The 14,978-nt window shown below is 41.5% G+C and overlaps 1 protein-coding gene across 3 annotated transcripts in view; it reads right to left on the bottom strand.

Annotated features, from left to right (window-relative positions):
• The window catches only part of LOC134816471 (serine/threonine-protein phosphatase 4 regulatory subunit 4-like), a 32,907-nt gene that overhangs the window by 6,598 nt on the left and 11,331 nt on the right, over positions 1 to 14,978 (bottom strand). For all 3 annotated transcript variants that reach the window (XM_063825325.1, XM_063825326.1, XM_063825327.1), the window contains exons 13-15: positions 3,423 to 3,566; positions 2,249 to 2,443; positions 1,283 to 1,388 (exon numbers count right to left, since the gene is read on the bottom strand). In XM_063825325.1, coding sequence (XP_063681395.1) covers positions 1,283 to 1,388; positions 2,249 to 2,443; positions 3,423 to 3,566 — 445 coding nt within the window. The remainder of the gene's footprint in view (positions 1 to 1,282; positions 1,389 to 2,248; positions 2,444 to 3,422; positions 3,567 to 14,978) is intronic.

The raw sequence follows: 14,978 nt of genomic DNA, 5'->3' as shown, positions 1-14,978 counted from the left end.
GCCTAATCAATCAGCTGATAATGTTTAAAAGCACGTTTCTAGTAGTAACAGACTATACGCTATATGCAATGTATCCCGACATATGCCTGTTATAATTAAGGGCGGTCTGACGAGACCAGTTACTTATTGAAGAGACCAGTTACTTAAGTATTTAAAATATGTGCAGATAATGAAGATAGAATAGGATGACGATGGTGTGCTTAACAATACTGCACAATACACAATGCTAGTTGGACGTCAATAACGTGCTGCCTTCCCATCTTACCAATACATGGTAACGTGCTGCCTTCCCATCTTACCAATACATGGTAACGTGCTGCCTTCCCATCTTACCAATACATGGTTAATAACGTGCTGCCTTCCCATCTTACCAATACATGGTTGAGGATCTTTCATGCTATTAACATAATATTACGCTCGTGTTGTTCCCAGGGGAGAGGGGACTAGAATGATCTAGAATGGCTGAGAAGGCTGAGATCTAAAGGTTATGTGTGATTGTGAACGATTCCTGACTCTTTATACTTTTGAGATCTTTTATTTTAAAAGCATTCGGAGGGTATAAAAATTGCATGTAATTCAGAGTTCACATGACCAATGATGCGTTTAGGTTACAGTACCCAGGTTTTATCCCAAGGTTCAAGCTGTTACTGTTAAAGTGTTAATCTGTTAATAAGCCCGTAATATTCTTACCATATTATACTGAATATTCCAGATTCCAAGAATTCCTCTTTGACTACATTCAATAGACTGTCGATGGGAAACAGACTGACACAACACCGAAAACAGACCAAAAGGTTACTTATCAGCATTTACCAGGAATATGAATAATAATGGTAATATTATCGAATAATTTAACCACGAAACTGTACCACCATGTGCCATGAGAATTATCATTGTTATTATTGGTAACTATGGTTCCCCAACAGGCACAAAATCTTGGCTGGGGCCCTAGTTTCAATCAGAATAATTTAAAACATGGTTACATGTGCTAACCGTAGGGTTGGATTACAGAAATTACAAATTTCGAATGTTTGGCGGCCAATAATGGGAAGTCCGTGTAAACAGCCGCCGAACAGGTCCGATATTAAACGTTTTGGGGTTTAGATAGCCCATTTTGGATATACAATGGGTAATTTGAGATGTGTTAAACTCCTTATCAGAGTATGAATGGAAACGAGTCAATAATTAAAATCTCTCAAGAAAAGATCTAGAAGTTTTACGAAATATGCAAACTAAACGGTTAACGATCACCAAATCGTTGAACTTGGGAAGATTGAAATACCTTTGACGATCTGCACGGCGAGCTCGTGCCGCTGCTGCGCGTACTTGCACGTGTGTAGAAACTTAACTAGGGTCTTGAGCACCGCCCTTTTGACTGGCAGCATCGCCTGTAAGAGTGCGAGCTGTGAGAATACAGCACAATAAAAGTGAAATAAAGCAAAAGTTCTGCGATTATACACGCCTTTTATTATGTACGGTAATTTCATATAATGAGTCATTCCTTATTCGGTATTTTAATTTAAATCAGCTGATAAACCGTTTACTGGTGGTTACCTGGAGTGAGCATTTTAATTTCAAAGATTTGAAGTAGCGTGCAGTTGCAATTGTTTAAGTTACTTATTGATTTTACAAGCGTGCATATTATCTAAGTTTAATATTACATGTTTCCTTAAGCACCTATTATTATTACTGACTTGCCTTCATAGAGTTAGGCGTTGACCTTGACGTGTATGTAAAAAACCTAGGCATGCAATCTATAAGTTTTATAAGCATCTAAATAGAATCAAACTCGTGTGAGTGATATATTTGTTAAAAAATTAAAACTTGATATTAAGTTATTCTACAAACTCGTATCACATTTTATAGCTGAGTAAAAGTTGGCTGTACTACCTTCATACTCGCTACCCACCACACGCTGCACACCAAAACGCTGCGTGTGGGAAGGCTTGCTTTACATTCCAGGTTTACTAGTTTGAGCACGTGACACTAGTTTGAGCACGTGACACGGTCAAAACAAGCCTTCCTATGCAGGTTAACTGGTGAGGTTTTAAGGCGGGAAATAATACTGTACAAAGCCATTTCAATTTTGTAATGAAATGAAATATGTTTACAAGTATATTTTGCATTTGTGCCAAGCAAGCTAGATAGAGTTGTTATGAGATTCTCACAACTCAATATCCGGTCGATAAATAACACGAACGGTCAATAAAAAGTAAACAAAAGGCAACATAGCCGTTGTTAGACTTACGTTAGTAGAAATAAGTTTGACTAGCCGAGGAGCGAACTTCTGGTGAATCTGCTCAGGAGTAAGAATAGTAGTGAACTCTGACCAGGCCTCAATTAGGGAGGTGTATGCGCGCCATTCCCGCGTTTTGCTGATTTGGTCTTCCTGGGTCTGGAGTGCAGGGATCAGGTCCGGTAATCCTATCGTGGGTGACTGTCCCTGGAGGGTTAAAGATATCAGGGTCAGGAGATATTATCATCAGTTTATCGGATATCATCAGGAGATATTATCATTAGTTTATCAGACATCCGTATTCCGTTGAATAAGAGATGTGAGATCTGAATGATGTTGTCAAATTACTAAGCTGATAGTCAATTTGTCTCAAGTCTAAAATTAATTAGAACGTAATTTATGTGGTGCTGTATGTACACTAAATACAATACAATTTTATTACAGTGCGGGCCGATGTTAAAAAACTATGATTATGTGGTTAATTATTTACTGTTAAAACTTATAACTTATCGTTTCATGTGTCGTTTAATAATCGAACGATTATATAATAATTTGTGTTTGTCTCGAAATAATTGAGCTACAGTTAAAGCCGGGATCATGTCAGGCTGAGTTGTGTGGCCAGCGGGGGCAGGGCCAGGGGGGGCAGGGGACCTGTAAATAAACCCGATATCAACCTATTTATAGGGTTATAAACGATGTTTTGGTTGCGTTACTAACAACAACCTTACCTCTTTACCTTGTCATGAGCAATCTAATCGAATCCTCCATGTGTATTATAATGCCGCGTCCAAATCTTACATACATCCGATATTAAGATTTATGTTGGGGACAACTGGTTGCAGCTTTAACATCTAGCATTGCCTTTGTGTGCAGCAAATATCCCAGTTTCTACATTTAAAAGGAGGTTGCTGTATCGAAAGTAAGAAGTGGCTGGTGGTCGTAGCAAATCTATCAAACTAAGTGCTGATAGTTCGAAATTATGGGATCATTTTCTTTCATTTTGTTCTTAGGGATCGTTCGCATATTAAGTTATCCAGCCTAGGACGAGATGGGTTTTTGATAAATCTTACGCTAATTTCTACACAATAGCTATATTGTTAAGTAGCTATGGAGGGGGTAGCCTGAAATGATAAAAATATAACGTTCATTTAGCAAAATAGACTTTGAACTGACCACACTCGCTAACCTTTAGGGGAGGGGAAACAAAAGATCTGAGAGCTGAAGCCAGATTAGGTATTAAAGCTATGAGAACTTCTGTATTGGAATCTTCTAAGAGGGTTTGGTATGTTGGGAGTAGGAGCCGGCTGTCGTTACCCAGTATCTTTGATATCTGAAACGATAAATTTATGTTACAAATTTCATGATAACTCTTCTCGTTGCCTTATCTTATTTTGGGGGAGGTCCAGATGGCGAATAAATCAAGAATTTAGAGTGTTAAGGTAGACAGTCGTGGTCATAACTGAACCATCAGCACCCTTTTGGGATTCCTTAGAATTTATATCGGAGCTAATAAGCCCATCACTCAATCACTGACGCAGCATTGCATCCTTATTCCTTATAACTAAAGAATCATTATAATGTAACTGAAGAAGCTGATACTTGCATGAAGATGCAATTTTTCTAATGAATTTGTTAATGGAGTCCTAAATCCTGATAGCTCCACTTGATCCAACTTATTAATCATTATAAACCTTCTCTTATCTCCGATATGATAATATGAACTTTAGTCAAGGATCCGCAAGCTAATCATGTCGCTCTCACGTTTGCTGTGAACAATATCGTTCACATTTTGGTGACTGCAACACGTCGACATAACACAATGTCACGGCTCATTCACCCATTCACATTCCTGCCAACACCCCCACGTGACCCCTGGATAACCAATCAGAAGACAGCAGCGTTACAGCGACCATTAGGAACCAGGAGACAAGATAATACCCCCAGGGAGTGAGAGACACAAGTGGTCGTGTGGAGCCGGCACTTTATCCTCTGTGTCACGTGACCTCTCCCCCTCTCTCTAGATCTCATCTCTCCGGCATATCCCACCACTATCTAACTAATAGACGAGACCAGGAGATTACACGAGTATCTGTTGGTTAAATCAATCACAGTGATTTGAACTGACATGCAGCACCGTTGGGTGGGGGGTCTACTACGAGCTCGTTCGATAAGAGAGAACTCACTTATAACAGTTGACAGCTGGTCTCTGATTGGTTAACTGTGGGCACGTGGGTGGTCTCCGTGGATCTGATTGGAGTGGGAGAGTGAAGTGGAGTGGAATGATTTGTAATTATCAAAATGCGTTATAACACGGCTGTTATGATTGTTAAGCGTCCTCGTACAAGGGAAACACAAATATCTGCTACTACAGTGCACTGCGCGTCTGCTCAGGTATATACTGATGGAGAAGTGTGTGTCGTATAATCTATTTTACACATACAAAAGACGAATGTGATTGTGTATTTCGATGGTAGGTTCCAACCATTGCCATATAACGATTGAATTTGTTCTGGTATCATAATTTATTTTGAGCAATAACCACAGTGTTATTTGTTGATAATCCTACCGATACACAAAATGAAGCGGGTCACCGAGCTTGCAGAATATGGAACGGTGTAGGTTTGGTCCCCACAGCATAGCCATAGCAAATGAATTTATTCTGTGATGCACATACCTTTTTTTTTTAAACAACGTAAAGCTGTGGTATTCGAATGAGAAAATATTCACCATTCTCCCCCAGCAACTGCAACAATAAAAGGTAACCTCGTCAAATATTCACCATTCTCCCCCAGCAACTGCAACAATAAAAGGTAACCTCGTCAAATATTCACCATTCTCCCCCAGCAACTGCAACAATAAAAGGTAACCTCGTCAAATATTCACCATTCTCCCCCAGCAACTGCAACAATAAAAGGTAACCTCGTCAAATATTCACCATTCTCCCCCAGCAACTGCAACAATAAAAGGTAACCTCGTCAAATATTCACCATTCTCCCCCAGCAACTGCAACAATAAAAGGTAACCTCGTCAAATATTCACCATTCTCCCCCAGCAACTGCAACAATAAAAGGTAACCTCGTCAAATATTCACCATTCTCCCCCAGCAACTGCAACAATAAAAGGTAACCTCGTCAAATATTCACCATTCTCCCCCAGCAACTGCAACAATAAAAGGTAACCTCGTCAATATTCACCATTCTCCCCCAGCAACTGCAACAATAAAAGGTAACCTCGTCAAATATTCACCATTCTCCCCCAGCAACTGCAACAATAAAAGGTAACCTCGTCAATATTCACCATTCTCCCCCAGCAACTGCAACAATAAAAGGTAACCTCGTCAAATATTCACCATTCTCCCCCAGCAACTGCAACAATAAAAGGTAACCTCGTCAATATTCACCATTCTCCCCCAGCAACTGCAACAATAAAAGGTAACCTCGTCAATATTCACCATTCTCCCCCAGCAACTGCAACAATAAAAGGTAACCTCGTCAATATTCACCATTCTCCCCCAGCAACTGCAACAATAAAAGGTAACCTCGTCAATATTCACCATTCTCCCCCAGCAACTGCAACAATAAAAGGTAACCTCGTCAATATTCACCATTCTCCCCCAGCAACTGCAACAATAAAAGGTAACCTCGTCAATATTCACCATTCTCCCCCAGCAACTGCAACAATAAAAGGTAACCTCGTCAATATTCACCATTCTCCCCCAGCAACTGCAACAATAAAAGGTAACCTCGTCAATATTCACCATTCTCCCCCAGCAACTGCAACAATAAAAGGTAACCTCGTCAATATTCACCATTCTCCCCCAGCAACTGCAACAATAAAAGGTAACCTCGTCAATATTCACCATTCTCCCCCAGCAACTGCAACAATAAAAGGTAACCTCGTCAATATTCACCATTCTCCCCCAGCAACTGCAACAATAAAAGGTAACCTCGTCAATATTCACCATTCTCCCCCAGCAACTGCAACAATAAAAGGTAACCTCGTCAATATTCACCATTCTCCCCCAGCAACTGCAACAATAAAAGGTAACCTCGTCAATATTCACCATTCTCCCCCAGCAACTGCAACAATAAAAGGTAACCTCGTCAATATTCACCATTCTCCCCCAGCAACTGCAACAATAAAAGGTAACCTCGTCAAATATTCACCATTCTCCCCCAGCAACTGCAACAATAAAAGGTAACCTCGTCAATATTCACCATTCTCCCCCAGCAACTGCAACAATAAAAGGTAACCTCGTCAATATTCACCATTCTCCCCCAGCAACTGCAACAATAAAAGGTAACCTCGTCAATATTCACCATTCTCCCCCAGCAACTGCAACAATAAAAGGTAACCTCGTCAATATTCACCATTCTCCCCCAGCAACTGCAACAATAAAAGGTAACCTCGTCAATATTCACCATTCTCCCCCAGCAACTGCAACAATAAAAGGTAACCTCGTCAATATTCACCATTCTCCCCCAGCAACTGCAACAATAAAAGGTAACCTCGTCAATATTCACCATTCTCCCCCAGCAACTGCAACAATAAAAGGTAACCTCGTCAATATTCACCATTCTCCCCCAGCAACTGCAACAATAAAAGGTAACCTCGTCAATATTCACCATTCTCCCCCAGCAACTGCAACAATAAAAGGTAACCTCGTCAATATTCACCATTCTCCCCCAGCAACTGCAACAATAAAAGGTAACCTCGTCAATATTCACCATTCTCCCCCAGCAACTGCAACAATAAAAGGTAACCTCGTCAATATTCACCATTCTCCCCCAGCAACTGCAACAATAAAAGGTAACCTCGTCAATATTCACCATTCTCCCCCAGCAACTGCAACAATAAAAGGTAACCTCGTCAATATTCACCATTCTCCCCCAGCAACTGCAACAATAAAAGGTAACCTCGTCAAATATTCACCATTCTCCCCCAGCAACTGCAACAATAAAAGGTAACCTCGTCAATATTCACCATTCTCCCCCAGCAACTGCAACAATAAAAGGTAACCTCGTCAAATATTCACCATTCTCCCCCAGCAACTGCAACAATAAAAGGTAACCTCGTCAATATTCACCATTCTCCCCCAGCAACTGCAACAATAAAAGGTAACCTCGTCAATATTCACCATTCTCCCCCAGCAACTGCAACCAAGGTTGTTAAATACGTCAAATTTTCGTGAAAGAATACGACGTATTCGGTTCCAATAAAGAATACGTCGTAATACGCCGGAATACGGTAATTTCTATGGATTGTTAAATACGTCTACGAATACGCCATAATACGCCGTAATACGCTGATTTGTCAAAATGAAACATTACAGCTGTGCGCCACCCTCATCATTGATCATGCATTAAAGGAGTGCAGTTATACATGATAACTTAAATTTGTAATCAAATTTCATGGATAATAAGCTAACATTTTTTGCGAAATTATCAATTACATATTAATATTTAATACATATTTAATGATTTCGTTTCCTAAAACGATAATGAAATTATCAAAGTTTAAGACCATTTTCTAAAGTTCAGTCCCCTCAACATATTTGAATTTTTGGAATAAAGAATACGTTGTAATACGTCAATTTTCGAGGATTAATACGTATTCGTATTCCAATACGTATTCCCTCCTAATACGTATTTAACAACCTTGACTGCAACAATAAAAGGTAACCTCGTCAATATTCACCATTCTCCCCCAGCAACTGCAACAATAAAAGGTAACCTCGTCAAATATTCACCATTCTCCCCCAGCAACTGCAACAATAAAAGGTAACCTCGTCAATATTCACCATTCTCCCCCAGCAACTGCAACAATAAAAGGTAACCTCGTCAATATTCACCATTCTCCCCCAGCAACTGCAACAATAAAAGGTAACCTCGTCAATATTCACCATTCTCCCCCAGCAACTGCAACAATAAAAGGTAACCTCGTCAATATTCACCATTCTCCCCCAGCAACTGCAACAATAAAAGGTAACCTCGTCAATATTCACCATTCTCCCCCAGCAACTGCAACAATAAAAGGTAACCTCGTCAAATATTCACCATTCTCCCCCAGCAACTGCAACAATAAAAGGTAACCTCGTCAATATTCACCATTCTCCCCCAGCAACTGCAACAATAAAAGGTAACCTCGTCAATATTCACCATTCTCCCCCAGCAACTGCAACAATAAAAGGTAACCTCGTCAATTCAACGTCAGAGATGTTTCTTCTTTTGTTATACGAAGTAACTGTCTCTCTATCTTTTGTCTTATGGAAACAGCCCAACCTTGTGGCGGTAATGTTTTTTGAGGGGAGAAGACACTATCCATCACATTGCCTCAAGTCTCTCCTCTGTCAATCAACTGTGTTATTAACAGTTTGTAAGAGATAAAATAAACTCCGTTTTATTCAAATTTTGCAAACTAGAGAAGCTAAATAAATGAACACTAAATATTACAAATCCACTTAAAGATGAACTTTCATTCGTTAAATGACTGTTCAGACTTATCAGCTAATCTCTTCCAGATGTCCATCTTCTGTGACACATGTATTCACTCTAACTTTTCTCTCTCCTGGCTGCTCATCCTCGGAAACAATTTCGTTCATGGGATTCATTTCTATTTCAGGGGTGCGAGGTGCTCCGGAAGTCCTCTCTTCGACTCTGAGCAAGACCCTACAGGAAAGTTTGTTGAACTTACTGTAGAGTCCACTATAGAAAATGGGGTTGAGAAGGCTGTTTACCGGTATTACAACCAAGGCAAACACCTCAAACGTTACGTCAGGGGGGTTGTCATCAAGAAATTGATAATAACTGGCAACTAAGATGAGGGAAGTCCAACTCAGTAGCTGAGTTCCTATCATCAGGAAAATCTTCACCTTCATCGAGGAGATCTCATCATCTCTCTCTTGATCTTGTGCAGCACCCATATTTCTTAGTCTTCTGTGAGATCTTATCTTCTTAAACAGGATTATAAGGTATGTAAGAGCAACTATCACCAGAACTATGAGTAGGATTGTGAAGTAGAACAGCTTGTAAAACAAGTAGGAATCTTGTTTCTTGAAGATATTGTGGATACACATGCGGTTGTTGCCGTAGTACCCTATTTCTACCATATCGAACAGCCCGTCTTTTGACGTGATATTGTTGAGGTTTTTAACTGTATTGTACAAGTCTGTGGTGGACGAGAAGTATTCCTCGTGGAGGTAGTTCAGCCTGGCCACGTCAACAATACCAGAAGTTATGAAAGGGTTGTCCTTAAAGTTAGTGAAAAAAGCTTGTGTTCTGAAGATGTCCTGAATAGATGCAACCGGTAGAATGGGCACTACAGAGTTCAGCAAATTCATCACCAGCAGAGTCACGGAGGTAAAATGAATTATCGAATTTCTTACATTGTTAATAGTCCGGGTACAGATGAGGCATCTCACGATGCTCATAAGAGCAATTGCCATAAGTGATCCGCTAGATGAAACTGAGAAAAGCACTCCAAGGATAGAGCAAAATATTCCAGATCTCCATATCTGGTCGAAGAAGCAGTAATCGCCTTTTTCTCGTAAGACAATAGCTGCTAATACGATGGACAGGTTGTAAATCCCCATTAATCCGTCGTAGAAACAGACTTGTAGCCGTATTAACCGATCAACCTTTCCTACTTTAGAGGTCGGTGTACTCTGATAGCACTCTAAACCAACGTACGAGTTCAGAAGGATCATTGCAAGTCCAGCGACAGCAGTAGAGAAGATGACGATCTTGTTGTGAATGAGATACTGAGAGGAGGAGAAGGAGCCCATGTCACAGGTCCCACACTCGTCCTGTCCATTGGAACAGTCTTTAACCTTATCACAGAGCTTATCAGGTGACACCCATTCGTTGGAGGAGTTGGGAGAGCAGTAGAACCTCCCCGGACACCCAGTCTCGTCTGCTCCGTCTTTACAATCTTTCTTACCGTCACATACCACTGAGATGTGAACTGTTTCTAATGCAAACGGTTTCGGTTCACAGTTAAAGACATAGTCCAGCGAGAAGGTTGAGGAAGAAGTTTCACCTAAATAGAGATGATCGCAGAATTTTGCCCACATGTCCGTTGAAAATTCCTTGCTGCAGTTTTTCTTGCAGTATTTGGAGACTATATACGCGTCCGATCGATTATAACGAAGGAGGAAGTCAGAGAAAACTGTACCCAGGCATTTGTAAAGAGGCATTTCACTATATTCTTCTGCAATGCTTTCAGAGGTCAGGAGCGTATTTGTGCAATTCAGTGAAGCAGCTGCAGGTGAAAGGGTACAGTTGAACGATTTGAGGAGTAGTGTACTGGTATCAGTGTTCCTACAGAACTTCAGGGGTTGAAGGGAGAGAGAATGTGGCTGGAGATCCGGGCACACTATCTCAACCTGTCCCTCACATAGACTCTCGTCAGAACCATCTATACAGTTCTGGGAACCATCACAGAGCTTGTTGAAGGAGATGCAACCAGAACCGTCTTTACAGTGGAAGACAGAGGAGTTTGTACACTCGCACTCGTCAGTCAGACATATTGAGTGTTCATCACATACAGACTCGGGAGCAATGTGGCAGTACCAAGAGGTCCCATTCAGCACAGCTTCAGGGATCTGAAGATGTTGAGTCAGCGCTCCAGCGATCAGGTCGAAGTAGTTTAGAGCAAATTGGCACACATTTGTCATGTTGTAGGTGTTGGGTTTGAAGAAGGATGCTGGTCGCTGGTATACCAAGCCAGCACACTGAACCTTCTCCCTGTTTACGAATTTAATGCCTAGCTCGTTGCTATCTTCAAGGAGCAGGATATCGTTACCTTTCGCTGTTGTAAAGAGGGAGATGAAGGTTGTTACCAGAACGCATCTAATATGCGATGGGAACATCACCTTTCTTTGGCTACGATAGGATTGATTGTTATTCTCCTTCCATATTTATTTTATCGACGAAGCAACTAGAACAAACACCGATGCAACAATAAGACAACATTTAAGACAACAATAAGACAACATTAAGACAACATTAAGACAACAATAAGACAACATTAAGACAACATTAACTTAACAAACACGCAAAGTGACGCTCCAAAGCATCTACCCAGCGGCGAAGGATATTTGTAACCGTAAATTTATCGACTTAACACGCCTATAATATGTCAAATTATATACGGCACTATATCCATAAATATTCATAATCTACAATATTTATAACATAACTGCAACCTCTATACTCAGAAATCAAGATCACGCAAAGAATTTGTAAACGTATTCTAGTTCGAAACGTACCCTAGTTCAACACGTACTGTAGTTCGACAAACCCTAAAGCTCGACTCTGTCGAACTAGAGTACGATATCTGGACTCTAGTTCGACACATACTTCAAGTAGTCCACTCTAAATCACGAAAATCGGTCCTCATGAATACCACTTGATCTGTTGGATCACAAGCAAAAAATCGAGCGAGAATATTTGTCAAACTATAGTATGCTTTGTGAACTGGACACGTACCCAAGTTCTACAGGGATGATTTCTGGCGAACCTTAGTTGTCGAACTAGAGTACGTCGAAAAGAAAAGAAATAAACAGTGATTGTATAAATGGTTCTTCAAAATTCGCTTGAAACATTAATTATGCATCTCAACCCGAGTGGAAGAGAATTCCATGGAGCCAATGCGTGGCTTGGAGATATAGATTGTATATCAAAACAAGGAATGGACCTAACGGGATTGGAGTTCAAATATAAAGATTTTTTTCGTCCTCTCAAATTCGACAACAACGGGTCTCTCGCATTTATAGCAGGTTCCAAAAAGGATATAATAGGCTCTATTTCTAACAAGTATTTGCGAAAGCTGTCGAGGCTGAGCAAATCTATTGAAAAATAGGTCTCTCTCTTTTATAGCAGGTACCAAAAAAGGTAAGCTCTTTTTGTGCCTCAATACTTAAATGAAATGTTTAATCTGTATAAAGCATTCTGTGATGGATGTCTTGGGCGACACAATAAAAACATATTTAGAGCATTCATTTACCTAAAGACTAAAGTAAGTATCATAAATACCTATTTACTGAGAACGTCATAGATAATTTAAGTCTAAACAAATTCGAATCCAGTTGAAGAGACATACAGTTCGAACAGAAAATACTAATAAATAGGTTATACTTTCTATATCATAATGCTCTCTTTTAAATATATTAGATAGTAAAACACCATAGTTCGGATAAAACACCATAGTTCGGATAAAACACCACAGTTCGGATAAAACACCATAGTTCGGATAAAACACCATAGTTCGGATGAAATCTTCTTATTAAAATATACTGAAAAACGTTAAATTTGCTTGAATATAGAGTTGAGACACAGTTAATAAACTGCGGAGTGACTAAAATGCTATACAGCAAAAACAGAACGCTCCAACCAAACACTCCACCTACTGATCCTAACCACCCTAACAACTCTCTAGCTCTCTCTCTTCAACCCTCATTCCCTCACTCCTCTTGGTGCACAAAACCATTCTAACCTATGTATGTCCCCCTGACGGGTTCCACAAGCCCAACGGTACATAGTTAGACGAAAAACAGAGAAGCCTTGATTGCCAGATCAAGGACTGCATCAGTAGCAGCGAAATACGGATATACCTTCTCCCTTACAGTCAGCGAGCTGACAACTATCTGACTGTGTCTTTTAGGCCTTGTCACACCACCTTCGCTATTGCATCCGCTCGCCCGTATTCACTGACACATGCCACACCTGGGTTTAGTATGAAGATGTACGCATATTCACCCAAGATGCGGAGATGCCTCAGTTTAGCGAGTTGAGATACAACAGCAAAACTCACAGGAGCATGGATCAGAATCATCAGTTACCAACCTGACACCGTTTCGGGGCTTTAATCGCAATACGGTTTCCTGTCAGGCGCCCCAGCAGTCCACCCTTGAACCACCATCTGATCCGAGAGTCACTTGAGGAGACCCGTTAGAGCTCGCAATTGGCGACGAGATAACGTTTATGGTACCTCTAGATGTTATAGTGAACTCTCAAGCTCCAACCTTCCTGAACTCCCACTCCCTCTTTCTCGATAACAAGTAGATCCATCTGGAACAGTGGGCTGCCTCTTTCCCACTGTCCCGTACCAGCTTCTTCAGCTCTCTTCCCCTAAAACCAATCCTCCTCGCAGCTCTCTCCAAACTCTGCGCAACCACTCCCCTAGCTCCAACTTCGACTGCGGCATTATAACAGCACCAACCTTCCGCCTGAATCTCAGCCTGCAGACCGCTGTATCGGTCGAGCTTGTACTCGTGCGATTCAGCGATCCGCTCTTCAGATGGTACTGTTAGCTCCCACCAAATAACTGTCTTTGCCGACCTTGAGAATATCACAAGGTCCGGCCTCAGCCGTGTTTCCACAATCTCACTGGGAAACTTAAGCTGCCCCTCAAGGTCTGACAGCACTATCCAATCCCGATACCCACTCAGGATCCCAAAACCACGACTCTCCTTCCGGTCGTCTGTACCTGCTTTTCTTTTCCCAGCAGGAACAAAATCAATGAACTGCCTTCCATCGCCGGCCTTGTTCTTATAAGTGTTCACTCGGCGATCACAATGGAAGACAACCTGTTCAGAGATCTGCTTCAGAACCTTGTCGTGCCGCCATCTATACCTTCCTTGACTAAGGGCCACCTTACACCCAGCCAAAATGTGCTGAATGGTGCCCATCCTCTCCTCACATAACTTGCACTTCCCATCCTCATCTTCACTCCACTTGGAAACCATAGAGGGGGTTAAGAGGGTGCCGTACACAGCACTTAGCATGAACCCAATAAGTGAGTCACCATACTTAAAAAGTGTATGCCAGCTCAAATCCGTCTTCATTACGAGCTCTCTCCACTCACCCCACCTGCTCTGCATCTCCAGAGAACCTACTTGCACCTCCCTCTCTCTTTCAATGTTCTCCTTCACTCTCAGCATAACCTCCCTCTCTCTTTCCCGTTCATCCATCCTCTCCCAAGGTTTTTTCCAGTCACCAAAACCGATGCCAACTCTTTTTTGAGGTTGCACCATCCCTCGCACCGATTCACAGACCAAATCTCTTCTGGCCTCTTCCAGTTCTGTCTCAGGCCTCCAAACTCTACCAGAACGAACTTGGGGCTGGACTGCTTTAATCAGGTCATCCTTAGATGTCTGATAGGATTGCAACAGTCGACACTTCTCTATCTTCCATGTATCTGTCAAACTGCTCACCGGTAAGGCCACACTGGATGATTGACTGAACAGACAAAGACCACTCAGAGTGTGCCCCACCCCTAACCACTTCCTGAGGAAACTATTGGTATTCTGTTCCCATCTGGTAACTGCTGTGATCGGAATATCATAGATGGCAAGAGGCCACTTCAGTTTTGGAAGGACCATGTACTGATATCCCCAGCACTTCTGGAGTCCAGTAAGGGAACTTTCATCGAGTCTCCGAAGAAAAGTGTTAAGGTCGACCTTGGTTGAGTCGATGACTGATTTGTCATTTCCTTCCACTCTTATCCATCTCCCAAGGAATTTTATCGGCTTCTCTGACACATTCGGAATCACCTCACCACCCAACTGCAAACACACCTCTTCTCTCTCCACCTCCTCCTCTCCTACCACTACCTCCTCAACCCACCTCACAGCCACTCCCTTCTTCAACACCAGTGCTCTGGACTTGGAGGACTTTAACTTAAATCTGGACCAGTCCACGTACTTCTGAAACACATTGAGTAACGTTTGCATATCCTCTGC

Source organism: Bolinopsis microptera, chromosome 6 (genome assembly GCF_026151205.1).
Source record: "Bolinopsis microptera isolate Bmic1 chromosome 6, MBARI_Bmic_1.0, whole genome shotgun sequence".
NCBI lineage: Eukaryota > Metazoa > Ctenophora > Tentaculata > Lobata > Bolinopsidae > Bolinopsis > Bolinopsis microptera.
The sequence above is the reverse complement of the archived record's forward strand: the minus strand, read 5'-3'. Positions and strand labels throughout refer to the sequence as shown.